Source organism: Notolepis coatsorum, assembly GCF_963971535.1.
Source record: "Notolepis coatsorum genome assembly, chromosome: 1".
NCBI classification, from domain to species: Eukaryota; Metazoa; Chordata; class Actinopteri; order Aulopiformes; family Paralepididae; genus Notolepis; species Notolepis coatsorum.
In genome coordinates, this window is record NC_140165.1 from 36,413,926 (window position 1) to 36,434,215 (window position 20,290).

Here is a 20,290-nt window from a genome sequence, read left to right on the forward strand (position 1 = left end):
CAGAGGATTTTATAGTATGTCTGCACTTTATGTGCTCATTTCATCATTCATGTATTTTACATTCTACTAAAACTGAATCAAACCATAAACAAGGTGGCCCTAAAGGATGTTAGATCCTAATGTGAAAAACTGTGATTTTATATGGCTGCTCATTTGACTTATTTCTACTTTTATCTTTACGCCCCACTATCTGCTGGGTGCATACTATAACCTTATCATGTTTTGTAACAGATTACAGAAGCATATTGGAACGTGAGGTTCTGATATGAATTGATTAATATATCTGCATTATTTTATCCCACTTTATGCTTTGCTCTTGCTGCTTGTTTTACACTGATTTTATGTTTTATTTCTTACTGATGTAAAGCACTTTGAACTGCAATCCCCTGTATGAAAGGTGCTATACAAATAAAGTTATTATTATTATTATTATTACTGAGACACAGTTCTTTCAGATAGATCGTTTTTAAACCAGCTCAAAGCCGTTTTACCAAGACCTATATGCAGCCAAGCCTCTGCAGTAATGCGTGATCCACAGAGTCAAACGCTTTAGACAGATCAACAAACAATGCTGCACAGTGTTTTTTCTTGTCTAGTGCTTCAATTATGTCATTTGAGACTAGCATAGTCGCTGAAGTACTATGAATCTGAAGCCTGACTGAGACTTGTTAAGAATATTATGGTCAGCTAGAAATTCTTTCAGTTTGTTTACAAGAGATTCAAAGACTTTGGCCATTACAGACAATCTGGAAATAGGGCGATAATTATTTAGGTCAGAGGGGTCTCCGCCCTTTAACAAGGGGAGAACCATGGCCGACTTCCATGAGCTAGGTAATTCACCAGATATGATATGAACATTTCCTGATGACGCTGCCATTTTAGCTCTAATTAAGAATGACAGTGACCTAGCTGACTATTATTTGGAAATCCAGTGGTTTGTAAACTGGTGCGACAATAACTGTCTGGTTTTAAATGTTAAGAAGACTGAGGAGATGGTGTTTGACCCCAGAGGTGTTGGGGACCACAGGCCTGTGGTCATCCACACACAGTCCTGTGCATAAATTAAGAAACATGATTTAAGTTGACAAAAACCTCTGCCGCTACAATCTAATGATAATCTAAATATGTGCAACAAGGAGAGACAGGGACAGAATTAATGAATGCTAACTTTATTTAACAGATTGCAGAATGGGTACAATACAGTACGGCTCAATACACAAAATGTTTAAGGGGATGCAGAGCAGAGAAAGACATTTGTCTTGTTTACATCAGGGTCCCCCATTTTCATTGTTGTTTCATTGTTCCATTCATAGTGACATTTATGACATACAGGTATATAGTACTGTTACATTTGTGACATACGATATGCAAATATACAGTAAGGAACCTGACGCAAACTTTGCCATCACAACCATTGAACTATTATAATAGCTTTACTATTATAATCTAAATCTGTGCAATATTCATGTTTATTTAGTGATATTCATGTTTATTGATTCAACATAGCTGTTTATCTTTGATAATGTATGACAGGCTTTTGCCCCGACCGGGATTCGAACACGGCTGCACGAGAGCAGTTCAGCTCCTTGGACAGCGTGACAAATGCACCCATTTCATTAGCTGTCAGTCTGTTACACCTATACGGCTGGCCTCAGGAGCAGGGACTCAAGTGGCTGTCATTACCCGGCCCATTCACATCACAATAATCTGAATCTGAGTTTGAATTACAAGAGACATTTCCAATAAATGTATGCCTAAAGGGATATGGTATAGGCACATTATGTTTACAACACCAGGTGGATGTTTCAGCCTACCATTATACAGTGTACTTTGTTATTGCGTAATGTAACGTTATATTTAATGTGTTTCGTGACGATGACATTTGAAATGTTTAAAACATTCGTTATGTATGTAGAGAAAAGATGTCATTCCCATACCGGGAGTCGAACCCGGGCCGCCTGGGTGAAAACCAGGAATCCTAACCGCTAGACCATATGGGAGATCTTGTTCATCGCACAGACTTTTGCGTACTTGTTCATCGATAATACTAGCGCGACTGGTTGCTGTGATATAGTTGTATGGCATTTGCTATTGATTCTTTGAATAACATAACAATATATGTTGACTGGTTTAACCTCTAGATAGACAAATGCGCCGTTAGAATTTGAAAGAAAGAGGACAGATGAGAGCCTCTTTGCTATCTGTTTCCGACAGACGACGACGACGACTGATGACGTCATCAGAAGCAGACGGTGTTGTTGGCGAAATGTGGCCAGCAGTTTGTTTTTTCTTATAACATAATCATATACAACCAAGAAGAGCTCAAATGTGAGTAAAGAGTTTCATAAATGTTTCATTGATCTTGTTGCTGGAAAGTTAATAATTCTGTTAATCCCATAATTCAGACCACATTCAAGTATTACAGAAGACTAGATTAGCTAACGCTAAGTAACTAGCTAATGGCAACTATTAGCTGCTAACTAACAACTAACTACCTTTGTGTACCAATCACCCTGTGTTTACGTTCGCAGGGCTGACTATTGGAAATCACAACCGAAGAAATTCTGTCAATACTGCAAGTGTTGGATAGCTGACAACAAGCCTGTGAGTGCCCCCAAGTGATGCATGTTGTTGAGGTCAAGAGGATGATCTGAAAACTGTGCAAATATCTCATTCTATATTTGTTTTCTTCAACAGAGCGTTGAGTTTCATGAAAGAGGGAAGAATCACAAAGAAAATGTTGCTGCCAAAATTGCTGAGGTACTGTTTGTTTTCTTCCTCCTCTCTAGTTCCCTTGGTTAGTGCTCTCACGTGTACTTGCTCTGAGCCACAACATTCCTGCACATTCTGGTTACTTGCTATGTTGGTGATACTAGGATGTTAGCTCAATCTACTGTTTAATTTGTTGTAAGTTACTGGATAAGAGTGTCTGCCTAAATGCAAACGTATAAAGATGCACAAGGTTGAACGTGCCTAAAACGTGTGCGTTTTGGTCTTAGTCAACTGTTCGTTGTCTAAGTTATTGTTATTTTTTTCAATCCATATGTGTTATTTCATGAAAAATTGACATCTCTAGATTTAAAGAGGTCCTTCTGCACAATTCCATGTGGAAAACTAAAATTCTACAAATTTTTCAATGAATTTATTACTACTCAAAGGATCAATTAGTTGACAACTTCTTTTTTTTTATCCACTTTTTCTCCCATTTTCTATATTTTCTCCCATCCCAATTTCGTATCATCCAATTCAACCCTCCCCTGTATCTTGCCTCCCACAAGCCGGCTGCAATGTGGACTAAGTCATACATAGCACAAGTCCCCTCCGGTACTTGAGGTAACAGCAGTCGCATCTTTTCACCTGCGCAGCTCGATCTCTCAGTGGTGAGGAGTAACGCGTGGGAGGCTCACGCTGCCCCCGACACTTCCTGATTCTACTGCGCAGGCGCACCAACTGACCTGTAGGAGTCGCTGTCCACAACTCCCGATCCCCACCCATCAGTTTCCCACCCCCTAATACGGCCAATGTGTATTAGTACGGACGACCAGCTAAACTGAAAGCAATGTGGAGCGCTGGGATCGAACAGGCGATCCCAGCGTCTCCGCATTCGTGGCGAGCGCCTTGCCCACTACGCCACGTAGCCGCCCCTAATTAGTTGACAACTTCTATGATTATTAGTCGACTAAGAATTTCGCACGTGGAGGAAAGCCCTAGTGCTTTCTGGTGCACATGAGTGACGTCATACGCTAACGTGTCCATCTTGGCACGTGATGTCACCACGACTGGCAAGAGAGATACGGCCCGGTCGCATCTTCCTATTGGCCACTGACATCTGCCACCCAATTTCCTCCCCATCTGTTTTTATTCGCAGATTAAAAAGAAGAGCGTCGACAAGTTGAAGGTGGAGGAACGCCAGTGCAAGGAGTTTGCAGCGATGGAGAAGGCTGCGATGAAGGCATACGAGGAGGACATTAGGAGGATTGCGGCGGAGTCAGGTATTTGTGTGGCTGAAATTTTGCATTGAAAAACAATTTTTTTTTTTTACATTGAAGCCTCTTCGTTTAGAACTTTAGATCTATGGAGACCTCTGTTGGAACATATGTTATATGATCAAACTCATGTTACCAGTCATGTAGTACAAGTGTATTTCTTATACTTCCCTCTATAGGTGTGAATTTACTGTATGACGTGCTATTAATATTGTGTTGCATTTAGGTTCCCCTGCCCCAACCCCTGCCCCAACCCCTGCCCCACCCCCTGCCCCAACCCCTTCCCCGGCACTTCCCGAGCCTCAAAAGAAAAAAGAAAAGACGAAAAGGCGAGCTGAGACGGCACCGGGACCAGGAGGGCTCAAAGAGTCCAGGAATTGGGTTGCAAACGACACAGAAGACGGGCACACATACTACTACGACCCAATCACTGGAGGTGAGGACAGTGTGAAGACACCTCATCCATATTATTATTATTATTATTATTATTATTATTATTATTATTATTATTATTATTATTATTATTATTATTATTATTGTAACTGAGGGGTACAATTCCCTGACTGTATTACTAGATATGATACTTACTACCACTACCTTTGTACTTTATATTCGGCCACCCAGTACTCGGCATAAATATATTATGATAAACACTCTCACGTAGATGAAACGGATCCAACACAAATGTACGAAGTCGAAGTATGTATTTATTCCTACACAGCAATGGTGTGTAGAGCAAGCACTTAATCACTTAATTACATTTATGAATTGAAATAGTATGCACTTTTATGGCAAAGAGTATTCGTCGGTATATCAATAGAGAATGTCCAATCTCTGATGGCGCAGGTGGTAAATATACGACCTGGAATAGTTAAGGAATAACAGCAATGATACTTTAATGATTATAAGACTGGATACACTAGGGGGGTTAATCCGGTCGCTTGTAAGACAACAGGAGTAGGAGGGGGGGGGGGGGGGGTAGAGTCTGGCTGCCTCGTCCGGCTAAGGGTATCCTGGGTGAACCCACAGTAGTGCAGTTCAATGCGCCAGCGATCCTTGGACCACAGATGAAAGCAGCTGGACTCTCTGTGGGCCGGCTCTCTCCGGTCCACGGAGGAGAGACGTGAAGCGACCTCGTCTTGCAGAGCGCCTCCTCACCTTGCGTCCTCTCCAGGGGGGGGGGTTCCAACACACGGCAGTGTCGGGGGTCTTTATCCATGGAATAATCACTGTACACAAAGCATAATCCGTGCCTGGGAAGGCGGGCTGTCGTCGGTAGAATAATCCGGTATACAGGTCCACTCGCTCGTCGGCTCTGGGGCTCCTCGGGTGCAGCCTCACATGGGGTCGGCCACCCTGGATAAGCAGCCAGTTCTCTGCCCGAAACGATGGGGTACTGACTACGATAGTATTCTCACCGCACGAAGCACTACATATGAATAGACTATTATTAGCTTAATAGACTACGTCCAACTCGACGATATAGTGCCAAATATGACTATTCAAATATTAATATACACGATGTCTCAATACCGATGGTAGGCCGAACTTGGCCTTACTCCCACACGTGGCGTCGCGGGGAGGCTTTACGTCTGTCACTCTATTGGAGGGTAAGAAACTGGACTAAAAAAAGGAAGTCCTACTTTAGTAGCGCAGTATATATACGCACTATGAACAAATAGTACCGTTAGTGGTGCGGTAGCCAGATTCCTACGCGGAACTAGGACTTGTTCGTACATGTTGAGCGGTACGTTTGAACTGGGTCTGGGGGGTATGGCAGCCTGGCACCAAGGTCTCGACCAATAGTAGAATGGAGACTATTATGGGATGTTCAGTAGGCTAGAATGGATATTCAATGCATATTGTACAAGGAATATACAAGGGATATCAGGGAATATTAGAGAATATACAAATACAATTAAATATATATATATAATAAATATATATATTCGGTTTAATCTGGCCCTTCACAACAGCCACCCCCTGATTGGTCCCAGACCTAATCAGTTAAGCAGAGACAGATTAATCGCGTTGTCTATTTACACATAAGGGTTTGCTGTAGGGGTCAGTCAACTTCACAAAGTCATAGGGTTATAGGGTCATGGTCATCATCGATTGTGTCTGGGAGTCGGGGCAGTTCTATGAGCCTCGCCACGGGACGGGTGTAAGTGCGACCCTGGACAAGCACTTCAGCTGCTCGGACCTTGCCGTCGGCACCGGTGATCACTTTGCTTACGCGGCCGGCCGGCCACATAGCTCTGGGCAGTGATTGATCAATAATCATGACGACTGTTCCTTCTGTCAAATTGTCTCTCTCCTTTACCCACTTCTGGCGGGTCTGTAGAGACGGTAGGTAGTGCAGTAGGAATGTCCTTTGTTGTGCACTCTCTATGGTAGTGCAATCATCTATGTTGGGGTCTGCGGAGATAACAGTGCTCAATCCACAGAACACAGGCTTCTTATTCTCAGCCTCCTCCTGACTGGCTTCCCTCGGGATAGGCGTGGGCCACTCTCCTTCCGGGAGCTTTAGGAATGCTGGGCCGTCACTGTAGACATTGCGACGGGTGAGGTCATCTAGGGGCATTCCCCGGGTGATGACGTCAGCTGGGTTCTGTTTTGTATCAACGTAGCGCCACTCTGTTTCTCCGGTTAACTCTTCGGTTAAGTCTTGAATCTCGGTGACTCTGACTCCCACGAAGACTTTGTACTTGCATGAGTCCGATTTGATCCAGGCGAGTACTGTCGTGGAATCTGACCACAGGATTGTTCTAGACACCGGTATGGTGAGCTCACGTTGGATGAGCGTGGCTAGGTGCGCTCCGGCTAGGGCTGCGCAGAGCTCTAGGCGTGGGATAGATTGTTGCTTGCGTGGGGCTATTCTCGAGCGGGCGAGGACAAATGCTGTGTAGATCTCTCCCCCCTCTTCTTGGGCCCGCAAGTAGGCTACTGATCCGTATGCGACCTCTGAGGCGTCACTGAAGACGTGTAAGTCCATTTTACATGTCTCTGGCCTCACCGTGGGTGGGAAGTAGCTTCGGCGCATATTAACGCCTGGGAGTGAGTGGAGCTCCATCTCCCACTCTCTCCAGGTGGATGCAAGGTGTGCGGGAATGGGGTCGTCCCAGCCCTGGTCCTTGTCCCACAATGCTCGTACAATCATTTTTGCCCTGGTGGTGTACGGTAGAATACATCCTAGCGGGTCATATTGTCGGGCGAGTGTTGTGTACACACTCCGTCTGGTGGTCGGCGTCGCCGCCGGCCTTCCCTGCTCCGTAGTCAGGGGCTTGTGTCTGTAGTGAAGCAAATCTGTTTTGAATCGCCACACCAATCCCAGGGTCATCTCCTGGGCTTCTCCCGGGATTGTAGCCATCCAGGTCTCGCTGCTGGCTGCCTTGTCCTCGGAGGAGAGGCTGCGCAGTACTTGCGGATCGCTGCTGGCCCACTGCCTGAGATCAAAGCCGCCTTTGATCAATGAGGCGCGGAGTTTAATCAGGAGAGCCTCGGCTTCTTCCTGGGTTGAAAGGCTTTGTAGACAGTTGTCTACGTAGAAGCTGTTCTTTACGCTGTGTCGGACCTCTTCGTCCGCTGCTGGGTCCTCTGCTACATGTTTCTGTAGTGCAAATGTAGCACAGCAGGGGCTGCACGTCGTTCCGAAGGGGAGGACTTCCCATTGGTAGATGGCTGGGTGCTCATCTCCTGGCTTCTCTCTCCATAGGAACCGTAACAGGGGCTTGTCCTCCTCTACTAATCTCACCTGCAGGAACATTCCTTTAATGTCCCCGCTGATGGCCACCTTTTCCTGGCGGAAGCGGAGTAGAACGCCGAGTAGGGAGGGGCCGAGTGTGGGACCGGGCAGTAACTCTTTATTCAGATTTTGGGATCCGATCTGGTAGCTGCAGTTAAATACTATGCGGTCTTTACCGTTGTGATGGACCTTGTGGTGAGGCACGTACCACGGTTCAGTGGTCTGGTCAGCCTCTTTAATGTCCATCTTTGTGACGTGTCCCGCTGTGATGAGCTTCTCAATCTCAGCGCGGTATACACTCTCTTGGGCGGGGTTCTTGGCTAAGCGCCGCTCCGTGTTCAGCAGGTACCGTTCTGTGGCGTCTGTCTTGGCGTGGAAAGTAGGCATTCCTTCTCGCCGCAGGAGTGGCGTGGCGTATCTCAACACGCCGTTGACCGGGACTCTCTTGGTCCCTGTCTCGAGGAGGTGAATGGCGTAAATGTCATCTTTAGAGCGAATGTCTTTCTTTCCGTTCTTAAAGGGCATTTGTTCCAAGGTCCATAGCCGCTCTACGTGTTGCAGGAGTGCGGTTTCTCCCTCTGTGACTCGGGAGTGGAGACATCTAGTGGCTGTACTTCGGTTGAGAGATTTGGCGAGCGGGCCTTGGAGAGTCCATCCCAAACGGGTCTCGACTGCTGCAGGACAGCCTCGGGGTCCGGTATGAACCCGGTCTATCGGGACAATGAGGTCTGCATGGTCGGAGCCTATCAACAGGGTCGGCATAGCATTGTCTATGAGCGGGATCGGTAACTTGCGCAGATGTGCATATTTCTCCATCAGCTTGGCGACGGGGTATGTGTACCGCGACAGTCCTATTTCTTGGCTGGTGAAAGCGTCTGTAATCTGGTACCGTCGCTCAGGCTGGCCGCTTGCTGCGATAGAGAATGAGACATTCTCGCCCTTTATCGTCTTCAAATCTCGTCTTATTGTCCGAATTGTCATTTGGGTTTCGCTTCCCCGCAGCCCTAGCTGGGCCGCAGCGGAGGCGAGCAGAAGGGTCTTCTCTGACCCGTCATCGAGGACGGCGTAAGTGTCCAGGACTTTATTCTGGTAGCTTAGTGTCACACGCACTACTTTTAGGAGTACTCGGGCTCCACTGCTGCTGGCGGGATCGATGTACATGACGCTCGCTTTGCTGCTGGATGGTGCGGGTGAAGGGCGCCGTCTGTTACTGTCGTGAAGTATGTCCAGATGGGCTCCATCGCACTTGGTGCACCTTTTCTTTAAGCGGCATTCGGCTGCCATGTGTGAGCGCGCACAGCGAAAACAGCGCTTGTTGGACTTTATCCATTGACTTGCTTCCTCCGCGTTCAGCTTGGGGAAGGAGTCACATTGCGCTAGCCAGTGTTCTTTCTCACAGTAGGGGCACACTATCTTCCACTTCTCCGTTCTGGAGGGGGTACTGTGGCTCCTGCTGCTCGGTACTGACTCCGATTGGTGCATCACAGTCACCGATCTTCTTCCATCATTTAGTCGTCTGGTTCCTTCTCTGGAGCCAGGGGTGCTCCGTCCGAATGTATCTAGCCGTAGGCTGCTGACTTCTCTCGCCAGGAAGTCTGCTAGATCGAGGAGGTTCGGTTCGGGGCCATTCGGGTCTCGGTGGTCTCTCTGCCGCCTAAAACGCTCCTGTCGAGCGGGCGGCAGCTTCTCCAAGATCCTTTCCACATTTGAGTTGGCGTAAAATTCATGCCTCCCCTTCTCTCTCTGCGCTCCCAACATCCCTACCAGGGACTGCACTCTGATGGACAGGTCGTCCAATGCTCGATTGTCTATTGCTGGGGGTAAGCGGTCGATGTGTCGGATCTCCTGGATCACGTAATCCCATATGCGCCCATACCTCTGGTCCAATGCTACCAGCGCTGCTGTGTATGGGGTGGTGGAAGTCGCGTAGGCGAGCGCTATATTATGTGCGCGGGGTACCTTTAAGTGCCTCAGTAGGATGGCGTATTTATGGCGTTCATCCAATACATCCACCAACATGGTCTCCAGACACATGCGGAGTTCTGTATACTGGGCCCGGTTCTCTTGGGTGAAGTCGGGTACCATAGGCGTGCCAATGTATGACGCTGACTGTGGATACATCGGCGAGCGTTGGGGGAGAGGCCTCCTAGGCGAGTCTCCTCCCGCTCCTTGGTATGGGCTGGTACTGGCAGTGTACCATGGCCCGCTTGTCCAGGTGCTGTTCCTCGGTGCGGGTCGTGCGTCGTGCTCACCCGGGTATAGAGTCGGGGGTCTGTAGCGCAGCTCCGCGGGAGTATAGCCTGGGCTGTACCGGACCTCCTGGTCCGGTAGAGTACTGTGCTGTCGTCGGGCGTGGTTCTCCTCCTCTTCCTCTTCGTCTTCAGTTAGGTCATCCAGTGCTTGTAGTCTCTGGTTTAGCCTCTCCACAGGATATGCTGCTCCTTCCCGGTTGCTAGGTCTCGCTTGGACCGGTGGGGGGAGGTGGTCTGTGGGGGGTATAGACCTCGTCTGTTGGTCAAGTTCAGGGTTGTTTACTCGGCTAGGGGATGCCGCCCTGGAGGTGTGTCTAGACGAGTTCCTGGAGCCTCTGGCGGAGGGAGAGGGTGTTGTCCGTCTGATCAGCTGTTCTATTAGTTGCGCTTGCTGTCTGTCGCGCTCTGCGTCCCGTAGAGCACCAGCAGCTGCTCGCTGGCTGTCTGCTCGGTCTCGGGCCACATTCTCTTCCCTCTGAATGCGTCTTATTTCTAGACGTATATGCTCTTCTTCGCTCCGCTGCTGGATCTGCAGTCGGTCGCGTTCAGCAGCGGCGTTCAGGCTGATGAGGAAGGCCTGCTGTAGGGTCCTCTCTGCCTCGCTGGGAGAAGGCGGTTGTATAGGGGAGCCTTCCCTCGGGGTACTCCTTGCGGAGCCTTGGAGCTCTATCTCCACGGTGCTCTCCCCGTCTTCTTCCGTGCCGAGTTCTCTCTCGGTAGCGTTGTATTCCTCCCGGGACTCATCGGGGACTACTTCTTCAGTACTGGCGGGGTGTGAGGTCATGTCTGGTTCCCACTGGTCCCCACCGTGAGCTTGGTCAGTTACATTAGAACCCGTAGGGGCCTCTATGGTCGGGGTAGTCTGGGCGTTGGGGTTAGACATACTTTTACTTTCTAGTTTTACCGCGTTTACTGTTAGTAGAAGACTAGGTTGTTGACTGACAGCGTAAGCCTCTAAGTACTGAGGGAGCCGTCGTTCGCGCTGCGGGCGTTGGTTAGGAGGATCGTTTCGTGGAGTGTTCATCATAGGCCATTTCAATATTAATAACACTATATTAATATTACACTAATTACCCATCCGGCTCGAAGGACCAATTGTAACTGAGGGTACAATTCCCTGACTGTATTACTAGATATGATACTTACTACCACTACCTTTGTACTTTATATTCGGCCACCCAGTACTCGGCATAAATATATTATGATAAACACTCTCACGTAGATGAAACGGATCCAACACAAATGTACGAAGTCGAAGTATGTATTTATTCCTACACAGCAATGGTGTGTAGAGCAAGCACTTAATCACTTAATTACATTTATGAATTGAAATAGTATGCACTTTTATGGCAAAGAGTATTCGTCGGTATATCAATAGAGAATGTCCAATCTCTGATGGCGCAGGTGGTAAATATACGACCTGGAATAGTTAAGGAATAACAGCAATGATACTTTAATGATTATAAGACTGGATACACTAGGGGGGTTAATCCGGTCGCTTGTAAGACAACAGGAGTAGGAGGGGGGGGGGGGTAGAGTCTGGCTGCCTCGTCCGGCTAAGGGTATCCTGGGTGAACCCACAGTAGTGCAGTTCAATGCGCCAGCGATCCTTGGACCACAGATGAAAGCAGCTGGACTCTCTGTGGGCCGGCTCTCTCCGGTCCACGGAGGAGAGACGTGAAGCGACCTCGTCTTGCAGAGCGCCTCCTCACCTTGCGTCCTCTCCAGGGGGGGGGGTTCCAACACACGGCAGTGTCGGGGGTCTTTATCCATGGAATAATCACTGTACACAAAGCATAATCCGTGCCTGGGAAGGCGGGCTGTCGTCGGTAGAATAATCCGGTATACAGGTCCACTCGCTCGTCGGCTCTGGGGCTCCTCGGGTGCAGCCTCACATGGGGTCGGCCACCCTGGATAAGCAGCCAGTTCTCTGCCCGAAACGATGGGGTACTGACTACGATAGTATTCTCACCGCACGAAGCACTACATATGAATAGACTATTATTAGCTTAATAGACTACGTCCAACTCGACGATATAGTGCCAAATATGACTATTCAAATATTAATATACACGATGTCTCAATACCGATGGTAGGCCGAACTTGGCCTTACTCCCACACGTGGCGTCGCGGGGAGGCTTTACGTCTGTCACTCTATTGGAGGGTAAGAAACTGGACTAAAAAAAGGAAGTCCTACTTTAGTAGCGCAGTATATATACGCACTATGAACAAATAGTACCGTTAGTGGTGCGGTAGCCAGATTCCTACGCGGAACTAGGACTTGTTCGTACATGTTGAGCGGTACGTTTGAACTGGGTCTGGGGGGTATGGCAGCCTGGCACCAAGGTCTCGACCAATAGTAGAATGGAGACTATTATGGGATGTTCAGTAGGCTAGAATGGATATTCAATGCATATTGTACAAGGAATATACAAGGGATATCAGGGAATATTAGAGAATATACAAATACAATTAAATATATATATATAATAAATATATATATTCGGTTTAATCTGGCCCTTCACAACAATTATTATTATTATTATTATTATTATTATTATTATTATTATTATTATTATTATTATTATTATTATATTATTGTTCATCAGACAAAGAGCCATAGAAGTCTGTTTTGAATTTTTTTTGTTTAGTTTAGTTTAGTTTATTTATTTAGCACATTATTTAAAAACAGTGCTAGGAGGGAACGAAGCCCAAAGGGCTTGTATAAAGTTCCACTCCCGTCCCATCAATGTCCATAATCAAATATGAACGTAATACATGTAAACATGGTCAGGAAAAGAACACAAAACAAGCGTCTTTGAGCACCTGGAAAAGCGCTATATAAAATGGATGTATTATTATTATTATTATTATTATTATTATTATTATTATTATTATTATTATTATTATTATTATTATTATTATTATTATTATTATTATTATTATTATTATTATTATTATTATTATTATTATTATTATTATTATTATATATAATTATTATCAGAGACATAAGGCAAACACTATAACGAAAAATGGAAGATAGACGAGGATAGATATCATGTTCAAACTCTCAATAACTGTCAAACTAAATAAATGTGCACAAAACTGTTAAATTATGTCTATGGAAAAATAGTGATGGGGATTGCAATGTGGATTGCTATTTTCTTTTTCATCTATATAATTTCATTGAGCTGTAATTAACACAACACAAGGATTCAGTGTCTGATTATATTAAAACTCATAAACTCTCTGTAACCATAAACCTAAATGAATGTGTGCAAAACTTTTGGAGTTATGGGTTATGTGTGAAATAAATCGGCATTGTCTTTCCCTTAAGTCATTTATAGTCTATCCCAGGGGTCTCAAACTCAATTTACCTGGGGGTCGCTGGAGGTAGAGTCTGGGTGAGGCTGGGCCGCATCAAATATTCCACAAAAAAAGGGTTTCAAGCATTCAAAAAAAAGTTCAACTTACTGATCAATCGGGAGCAATAAGACACTTAACCCCTAATTAAGACACTTAACCCCTAATTGCTCCCGATGAGCAGGTTGGCACCTTGCATGGTTGCCTCCGCCGTCGGTGTGTGAATGTGTGAGTGAATGGGTCAAATGTGAGTAACAAATTGTAAAGCGCTTTGGATAAAAGCGCTATATAAAAAAGCAGCCATTTGATCCAATCTTCTCAATCCTTAGCAATAACATTTCAGAACATGAACAGTTCTTCAGAACATGAACAGTTCTTCAGAACATGAATGGTTCTTCAGAACATAGGCTTCTCAGTGGTGTCAGTGGACTCATCCACAGCTATGGAAATGCACTGTGCATTTTTTTTTTATTCTATCACAAAGCTGTGCCAGCCAGTATTTCAGTTATTCAAATCACCAGCCAGTATTTCAGTTATTCTGGTTGCTGTGCGATCTGAGGGGGCTTTGCTTTTGTTTGCCTTCAAACATGGTCACCATCACTCAGTCATACATTATTTTCAAATTGCCACCCTTCACAAGAGCTACCGTTTCTTACTTTCTTGGCATATAGTCACATTGGTTTGGTGCTGGGACTCAGGATGGATGCATATTTTTCAGTCCATTCACCTTTGAATTGCAGTCGACTTTTCTTTTACTGACCATCTTTGAAAATGGCTAGAAACTAGGCTAGTACTAGCTACATTTATCTCACGGAGATAAAACTGGGAGCGAGTTTACTGTAGATGCGCTGTCAACTGACTCGGACTGAAAGAGAGAGACGACTTGCATTCCGTGAAGACCCGCCCTACTCCCCTACTCTGCATCTGATTCGCAGACTGTGGGTGAGGGGGGGGAACGCTGACGGGATGCTGAATGTGATTGGACCAGACCCGTACACAGACACAGACAGTGGCAGTGCAGCCAGCCGCTTATGCAGAGCACTGCTCGCAGTCAGAGGAGATAACGAGGATGCATTCGCCTTCCACTTTACTTGATATCACTCCGGAATCACGTTTCAACCAAGTCACTAACATAACGTTGCTGTCATGAGCCTGCGCTATGGTAGCCTACAAGTGATAAAATAAATTAAACGTCCAACTCTCGCGCAACGTCTCAGCAAACAGTAGCGCGCGGGCCGCATTAACACTACACTTTGATGTCAAGTAGGGGGCCGCAAAACATCATCCCTCGGGCCGCAATTGGCCCGCGGGCCGCGAGATTGAGACCCCTGGTCTATCCCTATAATGTCTCTTACTATGAATAAACTGCACACAACAATTTAAGTCTTTCGATAGTTACCACTGGATTAAATGGACTAACTGTGCTATTATTGCTCCAGATTCTCGATGGGAAAAGCCTGAGGGCTTCCGGGGAGGAAGCTCAAACTCCAACCAGCCTGGCCGCAGTGAGGTACTTTCTATCTGCTTGGGTTGTTAACCTATCTTACTCGTACTTGTGTATCATTTACATTATTCATCAGCTGATTGTGTTCGAAGTCTACTTGACATGTCCATGTTGCCTCTGTGTGTTGAGCATGTTATGCAGCGCCTTCCATTCACGCTGGTGTGTCTTTGTAGGGCTTTTCAGGCGGTACTTGGACGCAGACAGTCAGTGCCGATGGTGACACATACTATTACAACAATGAAACTAGAGGTGAGTTGACCCTAACCTGGACCTCTCTGTTATGCAGAACCATCTGGGAAGTCGTCCTTTGAAACTGTTTGAAATAGCTGCCAATAGCCCCTCAAAGGATGCTCCTCAAAATTGGTCAGAGCCGCTGTGGTTTGGGCACAAGCATATAACTTGAAGCCTGATGAGATGGATTCATGCGTGATCTCGCGAAGCCAGCTGCTGTACAAGGTTAAATTCAACCGGTGTCTTATACCCAAACAAAACACACCAGGAAGATCATCATTTAACCATGATGGGGGAAAAGGGTTGTAAAGAAATTATGTATGTACACCGGTGTTCTTGTGAAGAATTGTTTTCAGTAACTCAATGGGACTCATGCAAGAGATTGTGCTTAAATTTTGCCTATGATTGGGATAAAACTCCATCTCCTGAAGAAAACCTTATCAGTGTCCTTCTCACACATTAATTTCTTCTTTGGGTGACTTATGTATGGACTTAAGTTCAAGTTTCTTTAATAGTTGTCATACAGAAGTACAGAATACTTTTGTACAAAATGCTTCTTACTGTTGCGCTCCAGAGACTGTGCATGACAAGGTAAGTATGAAATAAAAACATAGTAAAAATTAGAAGTAAAAAAAGAGGTCACAGTGTTCAGTTTAGACATATGTACAATGTTCGTAGACGTAGTTACCATACAATATACAATACTGTGCAGTGTACTAATATACAATACTATATAGTGCAAGGCATAAATGGACGAGGTGCAGTTTAGGTACAATTCACAGTAGGTGTACGAGTTGTAGTGCAAATCCTTTATCAATAAATATAAAGTGTAAGTGTGTTTGTGTGATCTAAAGTGTGGAGAGTGGGTGCTGCAGTGTGTTGTTGTTTGAGTGAGTGTGTGCGTGTGGGTGTGTGTGCTGTGTGCATTTGATGGTTGTTGCATAGTGATTATTGTTCGTTTAGCGATTATTGTTCGTTTAGCAGCCTGATGGCCTGGGGATAGAAGCTCCTTCTGAGTCTTTCTGTGCTCGCCATAAGACTCCGGTATCGCCTGCCTGACGGCAGCAGTTCAAAGAGGCAGTTGTTCGGGTGGCTCGAGTCCTTAATAATTCTCTTAGCCTTCCCCTTGCACCGCTTGTTGTAAATGTTCTGGAGGGTGGGAAGCCCCCCTCTAATTGTGCGTTCGGCTGAGCGTGTCACTCTTTGTAGTCTGCTACGGTCTTGTGCAGTGCTATTCCCAAACCAGGAGGTGATGTTGCCGGTCAGGATGCTCTCTATTGTACATGAGTAGAAGTTCCTAAGGATCTTCTGACTGACTTGGAACTTCCTTAGGCGCCTGAGGAAGTAGAGGCGTTGTCGTGCCTTCTTCACAACACTGTCAATGTGTGTGGTCCATGTCAAGTCCTCGGATATGTGGGCTCCGAGGTACTTGAAACTGTTCACTCTCTCAACTGGTGCCCCGTCGATGCTGAGGGGGCTGTAGTCCTTGACCCCCGACCTCCTGAAGTCCACAATCATCTCTTTTGTTTTGCTGACGTTCAGGGAGAGGCAGTTCTCCTGACACCACTGTGACAGGTTCTCTACCTCTTCCAGGTAGGCCCTTTCGTCGTTGGCAGAGATCAGGCCCACCACTACTGTGTCATCAGCAAATTTGATGAGGTCCTTCATACTCTGTCCTGATCAAATGTGTCATAGCATCCATTTCAACGATTTAACACAATGGAAATAGTTAAAAGTCAGGATGTCTGAATGTATCTAAATGCCCATATATAGGCTATATTAGAGCTGCCACTTTAAAAAATCATATTGAACGAATCCTAAATAAAATCCAATTATGTTATCAGAATCCTCTCATAATGTGGGCTCGCCACACACCTTCAGCACCCCCCTGTCTTTTCATTATCGCTCATCCACAAAACGGGTCCACGGGCTCCACCCTGTTATCAAATTCCCAGAATGATTCTCTTCTGTAGATACATTCATTCATACAGGCTCTGCTGAAACAAGCTGTGAGGAGGTTGTAAAGGACACTTGAGTTCATGTAAGTGCCTATGAACAATGTGGGTGGTCAAGGAGGCTTCATGAATCCAGCGTTGATTTATTGTACAGACTTCTCTCAAGAGCATAATAGAGAAATGTAAAGGTCCCATATTGTAGTCCTTTTCAACAAGTTAAATTGGTCTTTAAAGTCCCCTAAACGTGTATTTGACGTTTTTGCTGAAAAGATTATGCATTATAGCAGCCTCTATACCCCTTGTTCAGTCCTGTTCTCATTCTAGAAGCCTCTATACCTCTCTGTTTCAGTCCTGTTCTTATTATAGCAGCCTCTATACCCCTCTGTTTCAGTCATGTTCTCATTCTAGCAGCCTATATACCTCTCTGTTTCAGTCCTGTTTTCAACCAGATTCAAGAGATGTATTTGTCACATACATACACAAGACATGTAGTGAAATGAAGGTGGCCATGCCCGCCTTGATTGTGCAAAAAATACAAATAATAATAGAATGATAGATAATAAAATAGACATGATAAAAAGTACTAAGATACAATACAATCCTAAGCTTATGAATTAAAGGTAAGGAGTCCTATATACACTACTATACAATATACTATACAATATACAGTTCTACTATATATAACTATTCTATACAAAAACATACAGTTGTTAAATGAAAATGAGCCGCACACCGGAACAATCAAACGTAATTCAGTTCAAACTGTCAAACAAGGCATTGCAGAACAAATAGGACTCAAGGTCCAGCAAATGCAATATCATATCAAACTTACCACAAACATTTTTGTCGTAAAAATATGTTAGTTTCAACTTTCGGTAGAAAAGAGAGTTTATGAGCATTTTGTACAGACAGACACACGTTTTTCACATGTACACGAGTCAAGGACTGCGCATGGAGCTCTCACGGCTGAACGAAATTCGGATCAAACCATCAACCTGCAGATCAAATATAACTCAAGACTAGGGCTGGGCGATATGGCCTAAATATGATATCATGATATTTTCTGACCTTTCGGCGATACACGATACGCATCACAATGTTTTTATTTTTTTCCCCAAACAATTCATTATGAGGCTTACCAAGACAGTATTTGAGTTTGCAAGCTAACATTAAAGACAAAATAAAATACCCATGCATTTAGCATTTTTATATTATATATTAGATTTAGATTATTGGATTATTAGATTATATATTGCATATATTTAGCAATGAGATATTATATGATTTAGATATGAAATATGATGAATTGAAAATGGGGGACCCTGATGTAAACAAGACGAAAGTCTTTCTCTGGTCTGCATCCTCCAGTCCACTGTTGACTGTTGTTGTATTGAGCTGTACTGTATTGTACCCATGCTGCAATCTGTTAATAACGTTTTCATTCATTCAGTCGGCAAACAGAATCATTTTGATTGACAGTCGCGTCTGCCAATTACGTCACATCACTTGCACCCGCCCTGCTGTTCTTAGCACCAATCGGCAAGCGCGTATTAATTTTTTACTTCCGCCATTGGAGAGCTCAATGACAACAACAATGGCAGCGCAGCGGTAGCTCGCCGCGGCCGACGTTTAGCTTTTAGCTCCACAGAATGACTAAACGACTGGAGGCATAATGATTTTACTGCAACGGATGTTATAATAAAAGCCTTTCCATACATCTGTCTGATTGAAAACGTTATTAACAGACCGCAGAATGGGCACAACTGAGTCAGCACGGGCTGAGATATGAACGACTAATGCTTACTATATCTAGGTCGACCTCGGTCGTTGCTATGTAAATACGCTGATGTTATTGAAAGTGTAACTATATAACGTTAATGCCACAAAACGAATGCCTTTGTTATCATAAGTAGTAACTTTTGATGCAGTAGTGTGTGTGGGGCGGCGCTGTTCAAAAGTGTCAACGTGTGGACCAGATTGACGCGACACAAGCCTCTTGGGCAAAACATCACGATATCCACGATACGTTTAAAAAGTGTATCGTTAATGAACTGTACCCGATATTTATATAATATCGTCATTAGGGCTGCAACTAATGACTAATTTGGTAGTCTACTAATCTGCAGATTATTTTTTCGATTAGTCGACTAATCGAAAACCAATGTAAACAACAAAAAAAAGGATTTTTTTTTTTATTTATTTTTTTAATTACCTATCTTTGTGAAAGTGGCTTCTCAGCTCTGGTCCAGCTGAAGACAGAGCAGAGGAACAGATTGGACATTGAGCATGACCTCAGAGTTGCTTGTCTACCATCACCCCAGACTTTGAGACTCTTGTCAGGACCAAACAACAACATCATAACATGATGATCCCATAGCAAATTAAAATAATGACTCATGAAACATTTGAATTTGGATCTTTAAGCCACTTGAAATGAAAATGTATTTGAAGAACAATACAGCAATCACTCATAACAAGATAAATAAATTAAATAATACAAATTAAAGTGGAAGTGTACTTTAAATAACTTTTGTTTGCTGTGTGTGAGAGGAGTCCGTGTGTGTGTGTGTATGTGTGTGTGTCTTACTCTGATCGCTGTGTGAGTGAGAGGAGTGTGTGTACTGTGTAATTTGTGTGTGTGTCTTACTCTGATCGCTGTGTGAGTGAGAGGTGTGTACTGTGTAATTTGTGTATGTGTGTGTGTCTTACTCTGATCGCTGTGTGTGAGTGAGAGGAGTGTGAATGTGTGTGTGTCTTACTCTGATCGCTGTGTGTGAGAGAGAGGAGTGTGAATGTGTGTGTGTCTTACTCTGATCGCTGTGTGTGAGTGAGAGGAGTGTGTATGTGTGTGTCTTACTCTGATCGCTGTGTGTGAGTGAGAGGAGTGCGTGTGTAATGTATTGTGTGTCTAGTCTGATCATCATCTCCTGCAGGGGAACAATGTTTTCAATGTCCAAAATTTGCTATGGGATCATCATGTTATGGTGTTGTCTGGAACCCTGAGAAGCCACTCTCACAAAGATAGGTAGTGCAAAAAAAAAAAAAAAAAAAATTAAATAATTTTTTTTTTTTTTTTTATGACTAATCGACGCAACAATTTCTCGTCAACGATTTTTTATAATCGACGTCATCGATTATGTCGACTAATCGTTGCAGCCCTAATCGTCATATCGCCCAGCCCTACTCAAGACCGACATGTTTTTTCACACACTTACGTGAGTCATGGTCCGTTTCATGATTCAAGATGTTTATTC

At 44.7% G+C, this 20,290-nt stretch overlaps 1 protein-coding gene across 1 annotated transcript in view; it reads left to right on the plus strand.

Annotated features, from left to right (window-relative positions):
- Positions 1–2,235: 2,235 nt before the first annotated feature.
- The window catches only part of wbp4 (WW domain binding protein 4), a 43,937-nt gene continuing 25,882 nt past the window's right edge, over positions 2,236–20,290 (plus strand). Inside the window, exons 1-7 of the mRNA XM_084323992.1 lie at positions 2,236–2,328; positions 2,532–2,604; positions 2,698–2,760; positions 3,869–3,992; positions 4,213–4,422; positions 14,786–14,856; positions 15,024–15,099. Of these exons, the coding sequence (XP_084180118.1) occupies positions 2,327–2,328; positions 2,532–2,604; positions 2,698–2,760; positions 3,869–3,992; positions 4,213–4,422; positions 14,786–14,856; positions 15,024–15,099 (619 nt within the window). The 5' untranslated portion in view covers positions 2,236–2,326. The remainder of the gene's footprint in view (positions 2,329–2,531; positions 2,605–2,697; positions 2,761–3,868; positions 3,993–4,212; positions 4,423–14,785; positions 14,857–15,023; positions 15,100–20,290) is intronic.